General features: G+C 39.0%; 1 protein-coding gene across 17 annotated transcripts in view; it reads left to right on the forward strand.

The window, feature by feature from the left end:
• GPHN (gephyrin) overlaps positions 1 to 26,883 on the forward strand; it is a 313,321-nt gene that overhangs the window by 202,929 nt on the left and 83,509 nt on the right. For all 17 annotated transcript variants that reach the window (XM_086748177.1, XM_086748178.1, XM_086748161.1 and 14 more), the window contains one exon: positions 1,535 to 1,669. In XM_086748177.1, the coding sequence (XP_086604303.1) occupies positions 1,535 to 1,669 (135 nt within the window). The remainder of the gene's footprint in view (positions 1 to 1,534; positions 1,670 to 26,883) is intronic.

Genomic DNA, 26,883 nt, shown 5'->3' on the forward strand with positions numbered 1-26,883 from the left:
CATCGGCAAACTTGCCCTTGATCCCACCATCTGTGTCACTGATGAAGACATTAAACAATACTGGTCCCAATAGGGACTCCTGAGGGACACCAGTCATCACCAGTCTCCATCTGGACATTGAGCCATTGACCACTACTCTTTGGATATGACCATACAGCCAATTCCTCGTCCACTGAACATCAAATCCATATCTCTGTAATTTAGAGAGAAGTGTGTTGTGGGGAATGGTGTCAAAGGCCCTGCAGAAGTCCAGACAGATGACATCCATAGCTCCTCCCTTGTCCACTGGTGTAGTCACTCCATCATAGAAGGCCACTAGGTTGGTCAGGCAAGACTAGCCCTTGGTGAAGCCATACTGGCTGTCTCTAATCACCTCCCTGTCCTCCATGTGCCTCAGCATAGCTTCTATGTTCCATGATCTTGCCAGGCACAGAGGTGAGGCTAACAGGTCAATAGTTCCCCGGATCTTCCTTTCCACCCTTTTTTAAAATGGATGCAATGTTTCCCTTTTTCCAGTCACCAAGGACTTTGCCTTACTGATACGACTTTTCAAATATCATGGCTTGGCAACTACATCAGCCAATTCCTTCAGGACTCTGGGATACATCTCGTCAGGTCCCATAGGCTTATACATGTTCAGGTTCCTCAGGTGGTCATGAACCTCATCTTCTCTTACAGTAGGAGGGACTTGTCTCCTCCATTCCCTGTCTTGCGGTCCATCCACTTGAGAGTTGTGGGAAGAGAGGTTGCCAGTGAAGACTGAAGTAAAAAAGTTGTTGAGTACCTCAGCCTTCTCCTCGTCTGTTGTTACCATTTTGTCAATTGTGTTCATTAGGGAGGATGTGCTTTCTTATCTGGCCTTCTAAAACATTATGTGGGAAAAAAAAATAATTCATTTCAGAATGCATTTTTAACTAAGTGTTGGCTTCGGATGGTGTGGTTTCTAGTGTTTTTGCCTGTACTCTCTCCAGAGAGGCCTGTGGCTTTTGCAGCCCAAGCCTTACATCAAGAATTTTAGTAGCTGAAATAAAGACTTCACTACACAGAATGAAGAGTATTTACTCACTACAGGACATTTCTTGTGAGAAATTTTCTCACTGCATGACATTTCTTCAGAGGGATTTAGTCATTGCTAATAAACAGTTTTCTGTTTCAGAATATTGTCCCCTAGTTAGAGAATGGGCAGTCCGCCTCCATGCCACGGTAGAAATCATTTATCATTGTTCGGTTTGAAACAGAGACTTAAGAGGAAAAACACTACTTTCTTATTATTTTCTGTTTTAGTATGTCTGATTCATAAGTTTTTCAGGACAAATAGTATGTTCTGGGCTACTTCAGTTAGAATATGATCTTATATATTTGCTAGGTATTTATTACTGAAATGATGAGAACGTGCCATTAACCACTGCCAGCACTGCATATGAGGAGGTATGCAAACTGAGGAGTGGGTATTCCTATGTTTTTGATGTGAAGTTTTGAGTAAGTTTTAAATACAGTATCTATTTTACTATTAATTCTATCTCTCCTTTTTAAGATTCCAGATTCCATCATCTCTCGTGGTGTTCAGGTGCTCCCACGGGATACAGCTTCCCTCAGTACTACTCCTTCAGAATCTCCTCGTGCCCAGGCCACCTCTCGTCTCTCCACTGCATCCTGCCCGACACCAAAAGTAAGTACATATATGCCTTGCAAGCTCCGTGCTCAGACATACAATCTCTCAAATTAATGTATTGCCTCTGTTGAACAAGGTTGGTTCGCATGCAAGTGTTGTAACATTTTAAGTAATAGATAAATGCAAGATAGTATAGTTCATTCCCTGGGTACTGTTGCACAATTTAATATGTGGGTCTATCAACACGTTATGCTTACTGAAGTTTTATGTTATTTCTTGCAATATTGATCATAAATATGAAATTGTTAACACCTTGAATGTCTTTAATATCCCCAGGAACGTAGATAATCCTGCCACTGAGTAACAACATTAAACAAGTAGTATTTTGCTGACAAAATGTACGTGCAAATTTCTAGCCTGGGCTGGGGCAGTTCTGTGCCCCACTTTATTGTTGTTCAGTGTAAGACACTTTCAAACCAACTGGTTTTGCTCAAACTTAGATATTTGCTGCCTGACATTTGGAAACAAAAAAAAAAAAACAGCTTAAATTGAATAGAAAGAAAGTTTTAATGCCAACCTTGTGGGGTTATTATTCAGTTCTTACTGATTATGCTAGACTATTTAATCATTGAAGTGAACTCTATTATGTTCTCTTTTTATCAAACTTTAAATAGCATATGTCAAAACCAAAGTGCATTGACCAGTGGCAAGGCCTGTAATGTTTACCTTCGGCAGGATTCCTTTCAGCAGGAGGAAACGCTGTCTGAATTTGCTTTATACATTCACATCACAAAGATCTTTCTGTGGCACGAGATACTGACATAGTAATAGACCTGTAGCAGATGGCAAACAATAACACTCTTCCTCATCTAATTCATGATCCTTGAAGATTATTCTGCTTGCTTAAGTGATTGTTCATCTGCTAGTTCTTCTTTTCTGCTGTCTCATTCTTTTCTGTCAGCAAACAAGATTTACTGGCAACCACCCATAGAAGAGTTTTGATTTAGCCTATGGGGTGGTTTTATGCAGTACTCACCTTCAATGTAATAGAATCAAAGTTATTATGAGAGACAGCATACTTGAACTTCATTATATAGTCTACTTTTCTTAAGATGATGTTCAGTGAATTTGATCCACAAGTGACTTCTTCATTTTTTTGCTAAAAAATTGTCGCTTGGCTGATGGCTTAAAGATAAAAACTCGGAGTGTAGTACGTTAGAACACTCAGAGCGGAAGAGCAATACATGACAGAGAGACTGCAATGAGTTTTTTGCCTGTTGGCAAAACAAAAGTACCCAAAGAAAACCGAAGGAGACCAGTAACAGGCACAAAAAAAAAAAAAAAAAAAAGACAGCAATGCTAAGAAATAGCTCTAGATTAAGGCCGTATATTTTCAGGAAGGTTATCACAATGGGAAGGAGTAAAGCGTATCTGTTGTGAAGCAGAATGCACTCCTCTAGACTGTCTTCAAAGATTCAGAGATTACAGAAGGAAACTACAAGAACTTTGAAACAGATGAAAAATCTGAAACTCTTCGTTGGGAAATTAGTTGAGATGAGCTCTTATCATATTGGATCATGCTTTGGTATTTCATGTTAAGCCCTGTTTTTAATGTATTACAGCAAAATCAGATTGTGTTCAAAATGTGTGAGACCACACCACTTTTATAACAGGAATTGCCATGCAACATAGCTAGCCTAGCTTTTCTGTGATGTCTTTTGAAAGGGTGTGGTACAACCTGATACAAGGAAAGATCTAGGAAAGCCCAACTGGAAAATAAAGTTGAAAAGTTATCTCATCTGTTTCCATTACTTAAAGCTTGAATTTTGTGCAAAAGTTAAGCTTCTTTGCCACTTAGAGAGCTCTTGGTTCATTTTACTTTTTAAAAAAACCAAACAAACTACTAGTAATCTTTTTGTTCAGTCCTTTTCAGTACCCTCAAGTTCTCAAACAGCATCTGAATTTGTCAAGAAATATGGTTCATTCATGTTCTTCAAGATTGTCAATATGTCTAAACGTCTTCACTTTGTTTTTCCTTCTGGATCCTGACTTTCTAATAATGCAATGTGAATTAAATTTACACTGGACCTCTTGATCCACAGAGTCATGAGAATAAAGATAAATTATACTTGGGCATCCAGTTGGTATTCCAGGGTGGGTTTTTTTCTTCTTTAGTCTGCAAGTGTGTATCTTTTCAATATTCTCATGTACTGGCTTAGGAACTAATTTCAGGGCTCCAAAACGTGCATATATTAAATGAAACAAAGGAGAGGAAGTTTCAGCAAAAAAAAAAACCTCCAACAAATTAGTTTTGATTATATGTACTGTTTGAAGTTATGGTCTAGCCGTAGAGCTAGTGGCGCTATATTTCTTTGTCAGCTACATATTCCAGTTTATTTTGTTGTACCTTTTTCTTGTTATATTTTTTTTGTCCTAAATGTACATAAAACCTTACATCTCTCTTACTGAATTTGCTGAGTAGCAGAAAGTCATTTGTCTCTCTCAGAAATAAAATCAAGCTTTTGCAATGATGGGAGCACCTCTATTGAATGAATGTAAGTAGCAAGTTACTAATGTGTAGGCGTGTTGGAGAGAAGGTATGGGAGAGTGCGTTAAATACTGCTGATTGTTCTGTTAGGGGAAGTCTGTACCTTTTAATAATTGTATTTTGGAAAACCTGTTGTTGTTTGTATATATATATATATACACACAGATCATGTAGACAAAATACAACATTCAATTTTAAATTTGCTTTACTCTTTACACTTTATCTTCCATGTTTTGTGAAAATCTCAGTTTCTAATGAAATAGTAAATGATGAATTTTGAGTTTGAACCTGTATATTTCAATCAATCCTCAAAAGTTTAATTTTCTGATAAAAGAAGTAATTATATTTTTCACTGTAGCCTCTTGGGAGGTCAGAACTTCTCAAGACAAATTTCCGTTGGGACTACTCTTTATATCGTTAGGTACATCCCCAAAGCTAAGCAAACTTGCTTTTGTTAGCTTTTAATAAATCTCTGTAGAATACCTTCCTTGTTCTCTGAATTGCATCTGAGTTTCAAGCAAAATCCACTGTGGCTCAAAGTGCATTTAAACCATATTTATAGTAGATGGATTCAGATAGAGAGGCAATCTAAGTTTTGCTCAGAGGAAAACTGCACAAACAGGCCTCTCTTTTTCAGTCATTCAATCGTAGAGTTGATAGTGATTGTCACAGGTATTAACTTCTACAATATAGTTTTGGTCTTTTAAGTTTTAAGCAGTTTTACTGCTTTCTTAACAAGCTTAGGTGTATTTGCTGAATAATCACATGAGAAAAGTTTCACATGACACAGTGTGGCTTGCAAGTTTTTCTTGTCATTTTCAGTAGCTGCTCATATTCTAAAATCTTACTGTATTTTTGTGTATGTTTGTGGTTGGCATTTTCATGGAGTTAAATGCAATGTTCTTTTCAGATACAAAACAATACACTACCTAGTGTAAAATAGCTTTTACAGATATGGATAAATCTTTTTATGTTTGCATTAATGTTGACTCTTCAGGCTTTTTTTTTAAATTACAATATAAGATTTTAAATCTATAACTTCAGATAATTTAGAAGACTATATACAGAGCAAATTACTGAGTCATTCCTTCAAACTTCTAATTTGGTTCTACTCTTAGGGAGATTATATTAGTATAAAAGAAAATTACAGCTTTCAGGTTGAAGTCTTCACTTCTTCCATACATAAGTTATGTAATCAATATTTGATTTTTGGCAACGTTATATGTCAAAATCAAATTAAACAGATATAGAAGACCAAGGACAGGTTTTAAATTATCACCAGGAATACATTTCAGTGACAAGAGGTGTTCAAAGTATTTAACTTCGCAAGATCATCAGTCTCACTGATGTTCAGTTTTTCCACTTCAATGTGTAAAGTTTTTTTCAGTGTTATCTTTGATCATGAGGGGTCCTAAGGAACTTGTTCTAGTACTTTTAAAATGAGAGTACTTTTAAGATGAGAGATTTTTCTTTTTCCATCTTGCTATTTCATTCCTGATAGTCTTTATATTCCACTTAAGGAAAAGTCACTCTGTACTTAACTTGCTGCTTATCTGTCCCTTCCCTAGCTTTCCATTTTTTAGTTACACTGAATTATACAACACTCTTCAGTGGTGTTAAGTTACATCCTTACATATTTGTAGTTGTGATAGATAGCTTTTAATGCCTGTGTAAGGCTTTATCTTACAGCTAAAATGAGCAAGCTAGTCTACTTTTTCATAAGTTTTTTAGATCAGGACAGTCATCTCATTTATCCACCACTCCATCCACATCTTTGTGGCATAGTACATTTAATTCTGCTAGTTGATCACTTTCTGTAACTTTCTATAGCTGTTTCCGCTTAAGAACTGTTATATTTATCATTCGTAAGTTTACACTCACCGAAAGATGTAATATTCCTAATGTAAAAAGTATGATACTTGTAATTTATGTAAATGTTTCAGTTGCAGAGAATTTCTGAAAATGAAAAAGCCTAGAAAAAATGCATTAAACTTTTCTTTTAAAAAAAATAAAAGGCTGATGAGTATTATTTCTGTGGAAAAAAAAAAATATTTTATTATCTCAATCATCTCTCATGCTTGCTACCAACGAAAAATGATGCTTTGAACACCTTCTGTCATGAAACATAGCTTTACTGTTGAATTAAAGCACATTGGTACAAGTTTTCCACGCTGTCAAATGAGTTAGAAATTAATACTAAAGCTAATTATGATTTATGTCTTCAGTCTAGTGTTGTGACTTTTAATATACAACTATGTGAAGTAATGACATTAGCAGGTGGGAGCAGGTAGAGTGGGGAAGATGCTTTTGTATCAATTATTGTTACAAATTTTTCAGTAGAAATATTCAGTATTTTACAGTAGAAGAAAGATCTGGTTGCTTACCAGAAATTCTTAGTTAATAATAAGATACTGTTCAGGACAAGATTTGGCAAGCTGTAGTTTTATCCATAGGGTAGATATTTTATATTTATCTTTATTCCTGCTGTTTCTTCTTAAGGTGGTCATCAAGGTGAAAACAATATGGCAAGTATGTGAATATATTTTAAACTTTGTGTACATACAGTAAATTCTCAAGTGTTGTGGTTTTGTTTAGTGAGGGCGGGCCTAAGGTGGCAGCTTCTGTAGGAAGCTGCTGGAAGTAGCTCCCCTTTGTTCAGTGGAATCAGCTGGGCCTGGGGCAGACCTGCTGCTGGCCAAGGCCAAGCCGATTGGTAGCAGAATGTTCTTTGATAGCGCCTCTATTATAACACCTTTAAGAAGGGGAAAACAGAAAAAAAAAGAGAAGAGAAGATGTGAAGAAGCTGAGCAGGGGCGGAGGCACAGAGGGGAAGGCACAGTCCTCATGGGCCTTGCAGGCCTCAACCTCTGGCCTCTTGCCAGGCGGCCGACTGGGCCCAACTCGGCCTGGCCCGGCTGCAAGAAGTGGAGAGGAGATGAGCTGGATGATGTGAAAAGATTCTGAGAGGCATCTGCCAGCCTGTTGTGAAGAATTTATCTTGTGAGAGGAATGGCTGCAGACCCCAAGGTCAGTTCAGAAGGAGGGGGAGGAGTAATGCAGCTCCTGGCCAAGATTCCCCTGCAGCCTGTGGTGATGACCATGGTGAAGCAGGTTGTCCCCCTGCAGCTCATGGAGATCCACGGAGGAGCAGAGATCCGCTTGGAGCCAGTGAAGGACCTCACACCGGGGGAGGTGGATGCCTGAAGGAGGCTGTGGCCCATGGAGGGCAGCCATTCTGGAGAGACTGCACGCCGTGGAAGAGATGACCCACGCCGGAGCAGTTTCAGGAAGGACTGTGGCCCGTGGGAGGGACCCCACAAAGGAGCAGGGGAGCAATGCAAGGAGTTCTTCCCCTGACCATGAAGCAGCAGCATAAAACAACATGTGATGAACTGACCGCAACACCCATTCCCTCTTCCCTCCTGTGCCACTCGAGGGGGGAAGGTAGTAGAGATAATGTTAAGCTTGGGAAGAGGGAGGGGTGGGGGGAGGTTATCTTGTTCTCTGTCTCATTCTCCTGCTAGTTTTAGAAATAAATGAATAGTTTTCCCCAAGTTGAGTCTGTTTTGCCCGTAACGGTAACTTTAAGGATTTTCTCCCTGTCCTTATCTCAAACCTCAAGCTTTTTTTTCTTATATTATCTCCTCCTATTCTCTTGGAGGGTGGGGGGAGTGAGAGAGAGACTGCGTAGTCTGGTTGGGGCTGAACTATGACATCAAGTAAAGTTTTTTCTTTTTTATTTAAAAAGTTTGCATACACTACAGTTTTTTCTACCTAGGAACTTGCTTAAGTAGGAAGTGCTTTGGCATAGCTGTGATATAGTTGAGGAGCATGGAAAAAATGGATTGAATGTTTTAAATTGTTAGGATTATCTAGATGGGTGAAACTACACTCCGAGTACTGCAAAGGTTTCTTGCTTTTTTTTTTGTAAAATAGGTAGCTGTTTATAGACACACAGGCTTAGTTAGATATATGATCCTGCTAAAAATTCCAGTGTTTTCTTTATTATTTCTGGGGTTTATTTCCTCTTAATTCTTTTCAGTGCACGTTCCAGAATTACAAAAAATTATATTTGGCGAAAAGACATGCTGACAGAATGTATTTTGGAGTAGAAAGTAGCCAGGAATGCCTTAAGATGAGGAATCCTGCTTACTAACACACATCAATCTACTGCGTCCTTCCAGGTATTCCTCAATACAGCGCAGCAGTGGTTTTCAAATCACGTACTAATTAAGATGCTAGAATATTTTCCATATAATAATTACCTTTTTTCCTCATTGTTTAATTGTGTAATGTCCTGGCGAAACATGTGAATGATTAAGTCCTAACAAGTCATATTTTCAGTTTACATTTTGGTTAGAAACTCTGATTGTTGTTAGTTAAAAATACTAAATGCCACAGCTTCAAAGGTGAGACATTGTAACTAAGAAATAAACAGCTTGATATATTAAAAAAAAACCCAAATACCTTATAAATAATAAAAGCAAAGTCTACTAAAATCCTTTCTAATATGGAAGGTTCACTTTGTAGGAAGGTTGAAAAACATAGGGGTAGGGTTTGGGGAGTTTTTGTTAGTACCAAAACAGACCCATCAACAAGTTTCTGGAGGGGCAAAATAAAGACTTGTGTTGTCAAGTTTAAGCCGAACATTGAATTTCAGTAGAGATACTTATGTGACTTAGTTTTATTTACTTTTTTCTTGAAAATCTGTTTTTCCAGTGGTACCATATTCACTGATAAAGGGAGTCTTTATTAAGTAGTGTAGCAGTGCCAAAATCCACTTTTCTTCCTTGTCTCATGGCCAAGAACGGTTTATAGCAGGGCTAAAGAACAGCGTTGGAGTAGTTGGGAATTGGCTACCTGTACCAATCCAGAGCATCCAGAATAATTCTTGAGTTCACAGAATCAGCTACTTTTCAAACCTGTGGAATGTGTCAAATTTCCCTACACTTACCAGTTGGTATTTTATTAAGCTACAGTATTCCATTTTTGTCCTGAGTCTAGTGAAATTTTCAGACATGTTGGAAATAAGCTTCTCAGTCATTCCCTGAAAATAATTATTTTCTCAAATTGTAACTGTTCTGCATGTGTATCCCTCCAGAAGAGAACAATCTTTCAGTACAGACATCCTGGCTCACACATGCATTGCATCTTTATATACTTATGCTCCATTAGCTTGTCAGTTTCTCCTTGAGATGTTTTTTTTTTCAATTAGCTTTGGGAGCAAGAGGTTTTGTTTATTACTATGTTTTCTTCGAATGACAAGTTTTTTTTTCAAATTCTGATAACTTCAGTTTGACATCACTCTAAGAAAAGGAAAAGAATATGCATCCTTCTCCTATTAGTTTCCTTATACAAACCGTTTCACTTCCTATCCAAAACAAATCTCTGGTTTGAATTCTGATGTATCACAAGATGAGGGCATTTGGGTCTGGGTTTGTTTTTTTTTTCCAAACAGCAATGTATTTACGTCTGTCTTTCATCCAGTTCCTTCATTTAAAAGTTACTGCCAATGCACCTCTACAGAAATATTTGCTAGCTCCATTTTCACTATATCTGGTTCTGGTCTTGTCACAAATGCTTGTTGAGACTGTTGGTGTCTGGTGATCGTTTTGATATCTTGGAGCAATATTGACTTCTCATCTCTATTCATTCTCTTTTCCTTGGGAATATTAGTTTTTATTACCTGCACCAATTGATTTATTTTTGTTTCTTCATGAAATATGGTTTCAAGAGTAAAACTATCTGGGTATGTGCTGAATTTTCATATACCCATATGTTCTGTTTGTAGGAATTTGGTTTTCTGCTACTCTTCTTTTTTAGTATCTCAGACTCTGCTAATCCATAATTTCAACCATTCGTACATTGACCTGACCTTAATCAACGGCTCAGGTATGGGCAGGCTCGCTTCTGTTCCTTCACTGACTATTGACATAATAAATAATCCACATCACTTTCTGCTGTGTTCTTTTTTTCGATAAATGGATCCGAAATTTGAAAAACATATTTGCAAAGATAGACAACAATCCTCTTTCTTCTAGTTATTTCTTTCTTATAGTAAATAATTTTAGTGATGGTGTAGCAAAGTTCAATGCCAGATATTATAGGAGAGGCAGGTGATGTTATTTTAAAACAAAAAGTATTTCAGTTACGCTTTACTATCTATGTAGTTAAAAGCACTAACATACATGCACTCAGTAGTCTGTCCAGCATTCAGCCATCCGTATATGTTTACCGACCTGATCTGGTCAGGATTCCTTGAAATGATGTATAGGATACGGGACTTCAGCTGACAAGTCCACCACAACTACTCTAGATTTCTTCTTATGCTGGTATCCATTAACTGTTGGATGTGCCTTGTATACTGTTTAGGAGCTGACAGTTAAGGGGATATTTGTGTTTCTATCTGGTTCCATCTCTTGAGTATGTAAGATTTGCTTGCTTTTCCATACCTAAACTTGCTTTTTATCATTCCAACATCATCTCTCAGTGGCTCAGCTTTTTGTTGTGGTCTGTAAATTATTTTAAGTTGTTATATTTTACTGATTGGGCATCCCTAGAAGCTGCATGAAGTGTTGTGAACTAAATAAACTACTAATCTGGGTGCCATCAACACATTTTTCTTATATCGCTTCTGCTATGTTTTTGATGCTCCTACATCCATACATTTCCATTTTTTCTCTACCACTCTTAATATATCTGTTAGTTATTCAAGGAGTATTCTTATTCAGAAGTCTATATTAGCTTGCTATTGAAGCAAGTGACTTGTATCTCACATCCTGGTATTGTGTCATGCTTCTACAGATACGCAATATAATAATAGTATTCCATTTCATATGCACATGCAAGCCAGAGTGCTGCAGATGGTGGTGGTAGTCTCGCAGCAGCAAGCAGTTACGTGCTTGCAGGAGCCAAAACTGAAATTTAGACCAGGAAAGCTATTTCAAGGCATGCATGTTCCTGTGGTTAATGTATCATCTGCAATAAAAGTTTGCAGTAGGCAGCATCTACCTGATACAAGATGTGAAAGGAGAGTAAGAACCTAAAGCATAGACATGACTTTTCTCATGGATTATGTAAATATGGAATTACCTTCAAGTTGTATATTCTTTAGCAAGTGTACTAGTAGTGCCTGCAGTCCAGTTTCACTTTTGAAAACAATTTTAGGAAATAAGGGAGTTAAAAGTAAGTGGCACATCTTGGTTCTGTGAATCTTATCTCCTATTTCGGGCAATATCTAATACTATTTAATGTTGTAATATGTAATAACATCTAAGACTGGCAAACTAAAAATAGTTTTCCGCTTTGCATGACTGTCTCCTCCTGTTTTAGAACATTGCTATCTCATTGGTCAGTCTGCACTCAATTGCCTTTGTGCCACTGTTGGCCTTTTAACTTAAATAAGGCAAATCTTTTCTTGACTATGTATTCACTCCTCAAATAAACTTACGATGGGGAGGCATAGAAACTTTTGGTTTTCTTTTTTATGAATCAGCTAAGTCAAACTCCTTCATTTTCATCCTTGTAAAAAGCGGCTCCTTCAAAAGTACTTTCCTGCCTTTGTTGTAGCTTTCACCTTCCTTGGAAAGATCAAAACTGTGTCTCTGCTTGTATGAAATTTTACTGAGGTTTTGTACAGTGGATTTATAACTTCCGTCTTTTTTCAAAATGTTAAGTCATTCCCTGTGTAGCAAAGATGCTTGCTAGTTCAGAACTTTGTGTTAAATTTCACTCAATTTCTTTTACAGCAACCTTCAATGTTATCAAATATCTGCTGATGAGATTACTTCAATATTCTGTAGTCATGGTGCCTCCCATATTTATCTGAGAGCACTCTTTAACTTCTTTGTCAAAATCATTATTGAAAATACTAGATATGGTCAGTTTCTACATAACTCATTTGCAAACTGTTTTCATAATTCTTCTTCCACCTGTTGCACTTCAAGTAAAATATACTGTTACCTTCCAACTAGCAATTTTCTTGCCCTCTCAACAATTCTATTTTTACTTGTATGTGTTCCTGTTCTACATTTCATCTGCTTATAAGAGCAATTGCCTGATGAAAAGTGATACAAGTTTATACTAATTTTCATTGATTACTGTGCCTTTGTTCCCATATTGCATATTATCATCCCTAATCAAAATTCAGGCGGGATATTATTTTTCAATATCTAGTTTACCATTGATGTCTTCCCAACCTCGAATGATAGAATTTCTACTTTCTCTTTTTCTGTTTGTATGTTTAAGACATCTTTTACTCCTAGTTTTAAATTCCTTTATCTCATTTTTCTACTTAACACTTTCTATATTAGACAAAATAGTATCTTTTATTTTGATGTCTGCCAGGCTCTCTGTCTAGACCTAGTAGCCTTCTTGGCATGGTTTTTTGTTCTCCACTCAAGAAAACAGTCAAAGTACTTAATTTCAATAATCTGTTTTGGCTATCTCTCTAAGTATCTTCAGTTAGAATGATACTTTTGCAGAAGGATGATGAAAGGTGGTCTGGGAGTCGTAGTTCAGCCCCAATCGGGACCAGACTACGCAGTCTCTCTCTCGCTCCCCCCATCCTCCAAGAGAATAGGGGGAGATGATACAAGAAAAACGGCTCGAGGTTTGAGATAAGGACGGGGAGAAATCCTTAAAGTTACCGTTACGGGCAAAACAGACTCGACTTGGGGAAAACTATTCATTTATTACTAAAAACAGCAGGATAATGAGACAGAGAACAAGATAACCTCCCCCCACCCCTCCCTCTTCCCAAGCTTAACATTATCTCTACTACCTTCCCCCTCGAGTGGCACAGGAGGGAAGAGGGAATGGGTGTTGCGGTCAGTTCATCACATGTTGTTTTATGCTGCTGCTTCATGGTCAGGGGAAGAACTCCTTGCATTGCTCCCCTGCTCCTTTGTGGGGTCCCTCCCACGGGCCACAGTCCTTCCTGAAACTGCTCCGGCGTGGGTCATCTCTTCCACGGGGTGCAGTCTCGCCAGAACAGCTGCCCCAGTGGGCCCTCCGTGGGCCACAGCCTCCTTCAGGCATCCACCTCCCCCGATGTGGGGTCCCTCATGGGCTCCAAGTGGATCTCTGCTTTGCCGTGGATCTCCATGGGCTGCAGGGGGACAACCTGCTCCACCGTGGTCGTCACCACAGGCTGCAGGGGAATCTCGGCCAGGAGCCGCATTACTCCTCCCCCTCCTTCTGAACTGACCTTGGGGTCTGCAGCCATTCCTCTCACAAGATAAATTCTTCACAACAGGCTGGCAGATGCCTCTCAGGATCTCCTCGCATCTCATCTCCTCTCCACTTCTTGCAGCCAGGCTGGGCCGAGTTGGGCCTAGTCGGCCACCTGGCGAGAGGCCAGAGGTTGAGGCCTGCAAGGCCCATGAGGCCTGTGCCTTCCCCTCTGTGCCTCTGCCCCCGCTCTGCTTCTTCACATCTTTTCTTCTCTTCTCTTTTCTTTTAATTTCTGTTTTCCCCTTCTTAAATGTGTTATCGCAGAGCCATTATCACAGAACATTCTGCTACCAATTGGCTCAGCCTTGGCCAGCAATGGGTCTGCCCTAGGCCTGGCCGAGTCCACTGAACAAAGTGGGGCAACTTCTAGCAGTTTCCTACAGAAGCTACCACCTTAGGGTCCCATCATTAAACAAAACCAGAACACAGAGAGATCAGCAGCCAGAGATGAGGTTAGGAAGGCTAAAGGCCTGATGAATTAAATCTGGCCAGGGAGGTCAAGGGCAACAAGAAAAACTTCTATAGGTACATCAGGGATAAAAGGAAGACTAAGGAGAATGTGGGCCCTCTCTGGAAGGAGAAAAGACACCTGCTTACCCAGGACATGGAGAAGGCTGAGGTACTCAGTGACTTTTCTACCTCAGTCTTTACCGGCAAGGGCTGTAGCAACATTGTCCGAGTCGCAGAAGGCAAAGGCAGAGATTGGGAGAGTGAAGAACTGCACACAGTAGCAGAAGATCAGGTTTGAGACCTTCTAAGGAACCTGGAGGTGCACAAGTCCATGGGACCTGATGAGATGCATCCAGGGGTCCTGAGAGACTTGGTGGATGAAGTTGCCAGGCCACTGTCCATCATATTTAAGAAGTCGTGGCAGTCTGGTGAGGTTCTGACTGACTGGAAAACGGGAAACTTAACCTCAATTTTTAAAAACTGAAACAAGGAAGACCCGACGAACTACATACCAGTGAATCTTATGTCTGTGCCTGGCAAGATCGTCGAGCAGATTCTCCTGGAAACTGTGCTAAGGCACTTTGAAAATAAGGAGGTGATTGGTGACAGCCAACATGGCTTCACTATGGGCAAATCATGCCTGACAAATTTGGTGGCCCCCTACAATGGGGTTACAGCATTGGTGGATAAGGGAAGAGCAACTGATGTCATCTGCCTGAATTTGTGCAAAGCATTTGGCACTGTGCCACACAACATCCTTGTCTCTGAACTGGAGACACACGGATTTGATGGACGAACCAGTTGGTGGATAGGGAATTGGCTGGATGGCTGCACTCAGACAGTTGTAGTCAACGGCTTGATGTCCAAGTGGAGACTGGTGACGACTGGCATTTCTTATGCATTGGTATTGGGGCCGGTGCTGTTTAACATCTTTTTCGGCGACATGGACAGTGGGATTGAGTGCACCCTTAGCAAGTTCACCGATGACACCAAGCTGTGTGGTGTGGTCAGCGTGTTGGAGGAAAGTGATGCCATCCAGAGGGACCTTGATAGCCTTGGGTAGGTGGGCCTGTGCAAACCTCATGAAGTTCAACAAGGCCAAGTGCCTTGGACCCTTGAAGGACCCAAGGTCCTGCACCTGGGTTGTGGCAATCCCAAGCACAAATACAGACTAGGCAGAGAATAGATGGAGAGCAGCCCTGAGGAGAAGTATTTGGGTGTGCTGGCAGATGAGAAGCTCAACATGAGCCGGCAATGTGCTCTTGCGGCACAGAAGGCCAACCGCATCCCGGGCTGCATCAGGAGGAGCGTGGCCAGCAGGTCGAGGGAGGTGATTCTGCCCCTCTACTCTGCCCTGGTGAGACCCCACCTGGAGTACTGTGTCCAGTTCTGGAGCCCCCAACATAAGAAAGACATAGACCTGCTGGAGAGGGTCCAGAGGAAGGCCACGAAGGTAAGAGGGCTGGAGCACCCCTCCTATGAGGACAGGCTGAGAGAGTTGGGGCTGTTGAGCCTGGAGAAGAGAAGGCTCTCGGGAGACCTTATAGTGGTCTTCCAGTACCTAAACGGGACCTACAGGAAAGATGGGGAGAAACTCTTCAGTAGGGCCTGTTGCGATAGGACAAGGGATAGTGGTTTTAAACTAGAAAAGCATTGATTTAGACTAGATATAAGGAAGAAATTTTTGACAATGAGGGTGGTAGAATGCTGGAACAGGTTTCCCAGAGAGGTGGTAGATGCCCTGTCCCTGGAAACATTCAAGGCCAGGTTGGACAAGCCTCTGAGCAACCTGATTTGGTTGAAGAAGTCCCTGCTTCTTGCAGGGGTGTTGGACTAAAGGTCCCTTCCAACCCAAACAATTTTATGATTCTTTTTCTATGATTTGTCTCCCTTGGTAGATAAAACTGTTGTCTGTTGATGGAAAAAAGTATCCTTATCAAGGTCAGTCTTATTTGAATTGAGTACCTATTTACTTTTAATTTATTGCATCCATATTGAAAATATTCTCATCTGAGAGCAAATCTGTCTTCCTGTAGTAAAGCAATCAGGCAATTTCGCTATAGTATAAAGCAGAAGTTATTCTATGTCTGATGTGATAACAAAAAAAAAAATCCAAGAAGTTAGTTGTTTACCTAAAAAAAATTATTGATTCTTAATGCTAGGCTCATATAGACCATTTACTCTAGAATGTTTGTGTCACATCTCCTGGTTTTGCATGGACCTTACAAGATACTTTCTACAAGACATAGGAGATATGGACCTTATCTCAATTTTGAGAAATTTTGATAATAACATTTTTATATCAAAGTCTTGTTTCTGGTATCTTTTTTGCCTAAGCAAATAGGCTTTCTCTTTTTTAAAAAAAAGCTAGTTCTCAGTATCATGTTACCCTTGCATTTATAATTCAGCACAGGAATGCACATTTGATGCATATGTGAATATAGTTATTCATCTATTTGTCTTTCAAAGACAGAAACGACAAGACTTTGTCTTTTTGGACTTGGCCTGAGCAATTGGTATCAGAATTTGAGAGTTTCATTCATTAAATGTATTCTTACATCATATTGATTACCCACGTATTTGAACTGTAGCTATTTTTAGCAACTATTTCCCTACAAGGTTTTGGCATTCTTCTGCCAAATTCCTATGCATTATTTCCTGTCTAGAAAAATGAGAACATTCATCCTACTTAGTATGTGGCCTAACACTCTCTCACTTATGCCTTGTTGGTATGTTTTATCCTCATTCTATGCCTTTCTATTCCTCAGGGTGACTTAAAAAAAAAAAAAGAAAATCTATTCATATGTGTGTTTGCAGAGTCTTTTGTCACAGCTGAGGCTAGATACTGTGTAACCATACCAGAGGAATATGTGTGCGCTATGTCAGTGCTACTTTACTTGCACTTCTGGCGTGGTTCCACTCTACCTATTCTAAGTGTAATAAATGACAGTTTAGAGTACCTCAAATGAACAGCAGTCATTAAGCAATAAGATGAGGTAAGCCCTATAGCCAATTTATCCAGAGAGGTTGGAAAACATGATTATAATCCCTAACATACCAAGTTTGTTCAATTAAATAGGCCTGTTAAATTGTAACAATCGCTAAGTATCAACAAACAGTACTAGGAAATAAGAAAACAAAGGTGATGGAAAAGGTAATGGTTTTTAAAATCAAAAGAACAGTTGTCACAATCGTTTGTACAGCCTTCTCCTAAACAGCCATCCTAAATTTGTTAATGCAGTTCATCCTGTTGAACTCAACTTCTTTGTCTGCTTACCCCTCTAATTGCCTCCTTTCTCACAATGTGTGTTAGAAGCCCTTTATTTTGTAATTCATGAGGCTTAGATTAATGCTTATCCAGTTCTGTATTCTGGATCTGCAAGGAGAACTTAGTATGCACTAAGTTCATTGCCTATGTTTGAGAAAATTCTTATTTAGTTGTGCCACTTTTCATTTAGTAAAATATTGGTCATAGGTTGTTCTCCCTATTTTAATTTTCTACGTGCAACAGGAAAAGGGAGAAGGCACTGTAGTTTCCAGGGGATTGTCCCATTTTGAACATTAGCAATCAATTTAACTGTTTTGTTTGGTCCTTGAAGAGGTTGTGTAAGAAAATAGTATTTAATTTTTTGTACATTTCTCCCTTCGTAAACTAAATAAAATGTAGGAGCAGAAATCATGTCAAAATTCTGATGACTTGTTAAAATGTGAGTTAAAAATAGTGTAACCAATGAAGATATTATGCCATTCACAGATGCCTCAAGATTAGATGTTAGAGTGTGTTCAGATGATTAATACTAACAAAAATAATTCAAATGAATCCCCATATTTATTGCACTCAGAATTTATCTTTAAAGTCTGAAAATAATTGCCTTTATTTTACTCATCAATTTAATTTAATTTTAAAAGGCAGAATACATACTATCTCTTTAAAAGCGGCATTTATAAGTAGGGTAGAATTTGATTTCTTCAGTTAGGCTTTAACAGTGTATTTACTTGTTTGAAGGGAAAGGAGGTGGTTGTTTATCTATTTCTGATCACTTTCACAGTAGCATTGCATATTCTTGAACAAGAATTTCTGTCGGCATTTGTTGATATTTACATTTACTGAAACCTGTATATATTTCAATTAAGAGCTTTTTATTTAAACCAGTAATAGTGGTGACTATAGGAGTGTATTTATGAGGAAAATCTACGACAAATTAGAGATCTTTAAGGTGAGAAATTCAAAGTGCTTACATTTGGTACATGTTTCTGTCAAATGACTGTTGGAAACTGGGCCTCCCACTGAATGCTCTACAGCAGATTTAAAGAAATCGTCCCAGATGAAATAGTAATGAGGTTGTCAAGATTTCAAACCAGCTGTTGATAATCTCTTTCAAATTTGCAACTTTTATTACAGTTTATTTATTAAGACTGCATTTTGGGGAAAAAAAAAAAAAAAAAAAAGCTTTTCAGAATGCCAGAAATGCCTTTGAGCAAGGAGTTCTGTGTGTTGGCATGGCGGTTCTTTGTGATAGCAGTGTCATAGTTTAGCCCTGCTCAGGACTGAGCTACCTAGTTGCTCACTCACTCCTCCCACCTTTCAAGGGAATGGGGAGACATAATATAACAAAAGGCTCGAGGTTTGAGATAAGGACAGGGAGAGATCATTCAAGTTACTGTTATGGGCAAAGCAAACTCGACTGAGGAAAACTAATTCAGTTTATTAATGATAAAAACCAAAGCAGGATAATGAGAGAGAAAAAAACCAAATCTTAAGAACAACTTCCCTGCACCTTTCCCCTCTTCCCAAGCTTAACTTCATTTTGGACTGTCTTCACCTTCTCCTCTGCCTCGAGCGGCACAGAGGGGATAGGGAATGGGGGTTTTGGTCAGTTCATCACTTGTCACTTTACACTGCTCCTTCCTCCTCGGGGGAAGAACTCCTCACATTCCTCCCCTGCTCCAGTGTGGTGTCCTTCCACAAGCTGCAGTCATGAGCTTCATGAGCTGCTCCAGCGTGGGGTCCTTTTCCACAGGGTGCAGTCCCTCAGGAACAGGCTGTCCCAGCCCAGGCCCTCCACAGGCCACAGCTGCCTTTGGACATCTGCCTGCTCCGGCATGGAGTTTCCATGGACTGCAGGTGGATCTCTGTTCCTCCATGGGCCCCATGGACTGCAGGGGGAAAGCCTGCTTCACTGTGGTCTTCACTGTGGGCTGCAGGGGAATCTCTGCCAGGAGCAGCTTTACTCCTCCTCCTCCTCCTTCTTCACTGACGTTAGCATTAACAGCTGTTCCTCTCACAACCTGCACTTAGGCAGACACCTCTCATGTTCTCTCACATGTCCTCTCTTCTCTCGGCCGGGCTGGACCAAGTTGGGCCCACACAGTGGACAGCCGCCTGGCGGGAGTCCAGAGGGTGAGGGCCACAAGGCCTGCAGGGCCCCCTCTCTACCCACGCTTCTGTTTTGTTTTTCCATTCTTAAAAACATTATCACAGAGGCGTTATCACTGTCACTGATTGGCTTGGTTCTGGCCAGCAGTGGGTCTGCCCTGGAGCCAGCTGAGTCCACCAGATAAAAGGGAAACTTCTAGCAGCTTCTTGCAGAAGCTACTACTGTAGCCCCCGCCCCTGCCCTGCTACACAAACCCAACACACCAGGCAACCTCTTTGGACAGTTTTTTTGTTCAACAGCACCATCGGTGTGGATAAAGATTGACCTTGGTCACTTCCCAGGTTATTGTTAGTATCTAGCCACTTAATGGTCATATTTTTTTAAGCTTCTGCAAAGTGAATTGAATCCTGGATCTTTCCACCTTGTCTTCATCTTCTGAGGTTGTCGTCTCATGGCTTTAATTGTATGTTTCCGATAGCTTTATTGGATATACCCTTTCCCAGTATCCCTGCCGACCCTTCCACTTCTCTTTCAAAGTTGAACTGTTCAGGATCTGAAGATGCGAGGAAATACGTGTGACAAGAGGCTTTATATGAATTTTCCAAACACAGCCCTGCCTCGTCACAAAGATAAAGTACAGGGTATTACAGATGTTTGAGAACAAACCTTTAAATGCACTTGTCCTCAAAGAGGTTTACTCTTCCCTATGAAGTCCCACTGGGCCGTCCGTTTTCAGAAGGATGGGCTCTTCCTTGTTACACTGAGCCTGAATGCAAAAATCTCACCTTTAATTTGGCTGATAAAGGTAGTCAAAGAGAGTGAATGTCTTAGCTGGTTTGCTTTCTAACCTACCTGTCCCACCATCAGGTCACTTCCAAGTGACTTCGTTGATGTGACAGCTTTCACTGTGACCGCCAAGGTATCTTGGATAGGAGCTAGTTTAGTGTCTAAAAATATTTAAAGGGCACTTTCCTCCACTGAAATATGAACAGCCCTATGTATGCTGCAGCTTTTAGAAATTCAGTTCAGCTTAGGACAACAAGGCAAAAGAGCAACATGTTCAGAACTGAATTGTCAGTTTGGGAAAGATATATACAAAGAACTCGAAACTTCACCACCTAGGCCTTGCCATGTTTCTGGTTTTTTTCCTTAAATACGAACTTCCCTGCTTGCCAAGACAGATTTCTGATATGTGCAACAGGTGTTTGGTTTTTTAAAAGCTCTACCAGGAGCATGAGGTGCAAATTCTACTTTCCTTTGTAGAGAAAGCCAGAGAATAAATGAGGCTGCAGGCATAGATGGGGAGCAAAATATGCCAGCGGCCAGTGAAAAGATGTTCAAAGCAAGGCTGAAATGAGAGGATTGAAAGTATGGAATTGAGGAGAAATTGAATATAAAGGTTGAGTGGTAGAGGTGTGGTATACATCAAAGCAGTGTTTGTGGCTCTTGAGTGATGAGGCTGCAGGGCTTAGAGTGGTTTGGGGAAGAGTAGGAAGTAGCTTGGAGGCAGCAAGAGCTTTGTGAGAAAAGTGCGTGCTATGGTCAGGAAGAACTGGGAGAAAGGTAGCCTTAAGTGGAAAGAAGGGTTTGTGGAACTTCAGCTGTATAATGGGAGAGTTTTGTGACTGAAAGCTCTGAGTAGGGTCTGGAAACCCTACTGTAACACTTGGTACCTATGTGTTTGTGCGTGTGTGTCCACCATATAATGAAGTGAAGCATAAAGTATTTGAACTTACTCTCAGTCAGTTTGCTTGGAGGAGTCTGGTCTCAATACCATACAGCTCTGTGCAGGCTAATTAAGCCTTCTGATTACCAGCATTCTTTACAATCAATAGGAGCCTTTTGTGTGATTTCCACACCATTCCTGTTGGGCTGCACGTGCCTCTGCCACAGTAGCCATTTGGTTTTGTTACTCATCATTTATAATCTCTTCATGTCTTGGGTAACATAAAGCCTGTGTGTTTTGTTAACTGCGTAGTGAAAGTAAGGACCCAACTCTCATATGCCCAGAGCTCCAGTTTAAATTAAATTTAGGACATTAAGTCACTAAGAATAGTGGCATAATGTGTAATGTTTTTATCTATTGTATTCTGTTTTGCCCTGGCTGCGCATTTTACCTACCAACTTTTAGATTTTATTTCTCACCATCAAATTTCACTGGACTCAATGGATATTTTTGAAGAACTAGGCTGCCACATATTGCTGTAAAATAACCAGTGTATTACAAAATTCCCCATATAAGGACATGGTTATGTTATCTTTGTCATTATGTATGTTAACAGATCATGGATCTGGTGGTAATATTAATGTACTAAACTCGAAAACTGCAAGAGAATTGCATTGCTTTTTACCACTGATTGGTCCACCTGCACCATGTTTATTCCCTCATCTGCACATGGAACAGTGTGAGTAGTAGTGCTCATTTCAAAAAATAATTTTTAAAAAAATATGTGAGTAGTGTCAACAAAATGTGTGATAGTATGATAATGATGGGGGTTTGGCATTCATTAGCATTCATGTACGTTATGCCTTTGTAGGTTTACCATTTTCAAGAAGTGCAGCAACCCTCATAAAACATTTATGCCATACTGCAGTATAATGCATGGGCATTAATATGTTTATTGGTTGAGAATGTATATCTTCGTTGTAGGAACTTGTGTTCCCTTTGAAAATACTCCCCATGTATTTAGGAAGCCCCATCTAATCGGTGTTTGTCTGGCCTAAAACTGCAGAAGTAAAAATACTTTCAAGTGCAAGTCAATTTTTCAAGCATGACTGTGTAAGTTATACATAATGCATTTTTAACTTAAAAGAAGTATATCTGCTGCAGTATTAAAAATAAATTAAGCTCTTTGTTAGCAGTAGAAACTGCTCACTTGATGTACAGTATTGTTCTTATTAGTGAAGAGAATTCTAATTCTGATACAGAATTCTAATTCTGATACAGATTTCTGTATCAGAACTTTCCACTGTTCATCAGGCAATCAATGGCTGTAAAAAAATACCACCGGTATCAGTAATATTTGGATGTTGACAGTCACAGTCCCCAGCATCAAATTTGTTGACAAGCAATATGTGATTACTTCACTAATTAAAATTACTTCTTGCAAGCCATGGAATATTTACAGTTTATTCCTTTTTGCTGGATGTCACTGTCCTTCACTTATCTCCAGTTTATTGTATACCATGAACTCCGACAAACGTTGCTAAGGGTCAGGAAAGAGCATTTTCCATCTTTGTAAGGTTTAATCTCCTTTGGTTTCACTTCCCTTATATGATCTTACCCTACATGAAGCTTTTTGTTCCTGACCAGCTGATGTAAAATCATTGCCAGTTGGATTATACTTTTGAGATACGTTTCTCCGTTAATATCAACTATGTGAGAATTCTCATGAGAGATTTCAAGAACATTTTTCTGGAACAGAATGGTGTAATACTAGACATAATACAGCTTTTATGATTTCCCTTCATCAACTGGACCCCCTTCTTCTCTAGTTGAATGCAGTATATCAACTTGAGGAATCTCCAAGCTTTTGATAAAAAATTGCTGATGATTCCTCAATAGCCCTGTACTTAATATATTCTAGTCTTTCAAAGCCCCTTCATGAGGGTGCTGTTTGAATATATTATGATTGATATTTAGTTTCTTTTCTGTAAATTTTTAATGTTTTTGTCTTCTCAATGCATTTATCTTTAAGATCATTTTACTGTTGTTTTTATACATCCACTTACCTTTTCACCAGATCATAGAACATCTGTTTAAGCTACAATGGATTGAAGATAGGTTTATCCCATTGTTGTTCTTCCATATTTTGCCTTGATCAGTTGAATGGCCCTTGGGTGGAGAAAATAAAAAAAAAAATTGGAATATATTGTAGAATTCTGGTAAAGTAAGTGGTTCAAAGTAGGACCCTCGTATGCACAATTTTGCTCAACATTTCCAAAACTGATCGTTCCTTTCTTACTATGATGCTGTGCATTTTGAGATGGAATGGTAACTGGAACGACTTATACCCCAGCTGGAGTACTGTAAGTACTTTCCTCTGCAGCCCTCAAAGGACAGGCTGAGAGAGTTGGGGCTGTTCAACCTGGAGAAGAGAAGGCTCCAGGGAGACCTGATAGCGGCCTTCCAGAACCTAAAGGGGGCCTGCAGGAAAGACGAGGAGAAACTCTTCAGCAGGCCTGTAGCAACAGGACAAGGGGTATTGGTTTTGAATTAAAAGAGGGTAGATTCAGACTGGATATAAGGAAGAAATTTTTTTACACTGAGGGTGGTGAAGCACTTGCACAGGTTGCCCAGAGAGGTGGTGGATGCCCCACCACTGGAAATGTTCAAGCTCAGGCTGGATGAGGCTCTGAGCAACCTGATCTGGTTGGAGATGTCCCTGCTCCTTGCAGGGGGGTTGAACTAGATGACCTTTAAAGGTCTATTCCAACTCAGACCATTCTGTGACTCTGTGGTAACGGTAGGTAAAACTGCAAAAACAAGAGAGGTCTTTTCTCATAGCTTGTACAAACTTGTGAATGTCACTGTTTCTCAGCCAAAAGCCTGCTATAAAAAGGAACAACTTCATGAATATTTATTAACAGTATACGTAGTCACATTGGCAAATATGATGCTATCAAGTTCCATGATTTAGGATTTAGTAGAGGATATTCACACCATTAACTTTGCATCCTCTAAGGCAACTAGGTTAGCAGCACAAGGGAACTTTTATTTAAATGTATGACAAGAAGCCATGGCTAGAAACTAACATGGACTATTTTTGTCTATGCAAAATGCAAAAGCATTTATATGCAAACCCAGTGATGTCATGTTCACAAGTAATATTAGTAGTGTTTTTTTACTTAGCATTCATCATTGATCTCTGTGGTAGTGTTCAAGTTCAGTTACAGTTTTCTTATGTGTACAGCAAATAATCTGAACTTGGTTTGGATACTGTGTAGTATAATCTCTTGCTTTTAATTAACATGGTTCCAGGCCGTGCCCAGGCCGTTGAATAAGGAACTTAACATCTTTTTAAACCACTGCTGTAAAGAGTTTCCGTTACTAGTGTTGCTTTTATTCAGTTTCAGAATTAAGTAATTTGATCATATGAATAAAGCTTTGTCTTTATAAACCATGTATGTATTAGGATTTTGGAAAAAAGTCTGAAAGAGGTTTTCCTTTTTGGTGAATGTGGATGTGAAAACACATTTCTGAAAGCTTGTGGGTCCTGCAAAATTCCAGTTTCTATGTCAGAATCAGTAAGCAGGGAAACTTTAGAGTAGCAGGAACGGGGAATATTATCAGAAAGAGGAAGGAGTCTAAGGTGGATAGTGTTAAGTATTTGAGACTATTTCTCCTGTTGTGGAACTCTTTGTTTAAATAAGTCCAACTAAAGCTAGAATCTCAGATTAGCCAGTTGTTCAGAGCTGTAATTTCTTTATGACGAGTATAAATGCTGGTTTATATATATTTAAGTTAAGGTCTTTAAATTATTTTTCCAGAGTGAAATCAGAGATTAAGATAAACAGGTACATTTCTTACTCTATTAGAAGGTAGAGCAATAATAATGAAACCATAAGCGAGACTTCTGCTTAGAAAACGTCCAGTGTCTGTTCTTTGGTAACCAAGTCTTTCATTGATCTTCTAACAAGTCCATTAATCATACTTGAGCACTCCTCTTTGCTCACTGTTTGGTTCTGATTTCCCTGCTTCCGAAGTTTTCTTGCTTCTTATCTCATTCTGCTCTCATTTGAACTCCACCTTGCTCTTCAGATATCAAGATAGGGACACCTGTGTCTAATCTTTAGATTTTAAATCCTACTATTATTCCCTTGTGAATAAGAAAGGGATGTAAATATAATCTGTTTATCTTAACTGTCAGTGCATTATACCATGCCAGTTTCCTGCAGTGTTCCCTACGCAACACCATTCTAGCTTCATTACATTGAATATCTTCATTCTCCTCCTTCAGAGTGTTCCAAAACCCTCACATCTTTCAGGTAACATTTTGCCAATAACTACTTAGTGTTTCTGCTGCCTCATCTCTTAATCTACTCATTTAGCTTGTGTTTTAGTAGTAAAAAAAAAAAAAAACCAACATAAATCCTGAGGCACAAAATTTTGTTTTCAATTTCACTGTTCAGGTTCTTTTTATTCATCTTGTATTTTGCTTAGAAGAAAGTATTGTCTTCATTTTACAAATGGGTAATTAAAAAAATCAAAGAAATGGTTTCTAGGTCACACAAGTGAACAATGGGGATAGAAGTATACAAGCTTTTGGTTTAGCACACTTACATGCACATCTTTCTTTCTAATCTTTTCTAGCTACAAGTGTTCATCTATGATGGGATTCTTGTGTCTAGCTGAGTTTCTGAAAAAACAAGAAGTGTATAATCCATGCTATTTTCTGAAATACTAGCTTATCAGTCAGCTTCTAGAAGACTGTACAGGAGTTGACCAGATAGAGATAAGGATATGCCTGCATTCCTTTCTGTGGCATTTGCCATGGGAAAAAAAAAAAAAACAACTCATGTTTTTTTTTATTCCTGCTGTCCATTGCCTCCCGGTAATACTGTATTTAATTCACAGAAAAGACATAGTATAGTTGGTGCAATACTCATATCACTCTGATTCATCCCTTGAGAAGCATCCAAGTTGCATTCTGCAAGGTTCCTGTAGAAAACAGGTTAACATGTATACCAACTGTGCCACGGGTGTAAAACAGGAGCTGACCGTAGTCTATCTCCTTGTCATTTATATTTTCAAGCATTTATAATGTCGTTGCTCACGATGTACATTTTATGTATGCATTGCTCTATATATTTTGAAGAAAGAAAGAGTAAATAATGTCAGTTATATGCACCTGTAGTATCTCCAATCTCATTTCTGACTGAATCCTAAACGTTGAGCGCAACTTGAGCAGTCTCAGTACCCGCATTGGTAAATAATAGAAGAAAAACTTATTCCCTGAAAGGAATACGTATTGCTGTTACAACTTTTCCCCAAGTTTCTGTGGTATGTACCATTTTTCTTAATGTCCTAGTTCCATGTCATTGTGTGAGATTATCAGCATTTCTTTTTTATTTTTTCTCATTTTTGAAACAAAATTGAATATATTAATTTTGAAAAAAATGCAAATCAGTAACATGAATTGGGGTTCTACTTGATTATGTCTTATTGTCTGGAACTGGTAATATCTCAGGCAGGCTACTGGGCTATATATCTTTGCTCTAAATCCTCTTGTTTTCTTTTCAGATAAGGATCTTTTTTTCCCTCTTGAAGTTTTTGGTTTGGTTTTTTTTTTCCACTTAGGAAAACTATAGCAACAAGGTTACAACTGCATATATTTTAGTTGAATCTATCTTCTAAAGGACACATTTAATTTAAGAATTACAGGTTTTTTCTTGGTCACTATACTAGATTTGCTTAGAGTCCCATCCAAACAGTATTGTGGATGTTTCGCTTGAGAGTTCAAAACAGATACTATTTGAATACCATAAGACCAGAGGAAAAAAGCAACAATTTACATAAATGTTTCCAGTGTATTTTGCTAGTGGAGATCCTATCAGAACTAAGTATTTAAATTGTTAATATATTGCTTATTTGCATTATTTTCTTGCAAATCTAGTGCAAGTAAAAAAAAATAATCAGTGACTGTGTTTTAAATATGAAA

Source organism: Chlamydotis macqueenii, chromosome 5, assembly GCF_036417535.1.
Source record: "Chlamydotis macqueenii isolate bChlMac1 chromosome 5, bChlMac1.mat, whole genome shotgun sequence".
Taxonomy (NCBI): Eukaryota; Metazoa; Chordata; class Aves; order Otidiformes; family Otididae; genus Chlamydotis; species Chlamydotis macqueenii.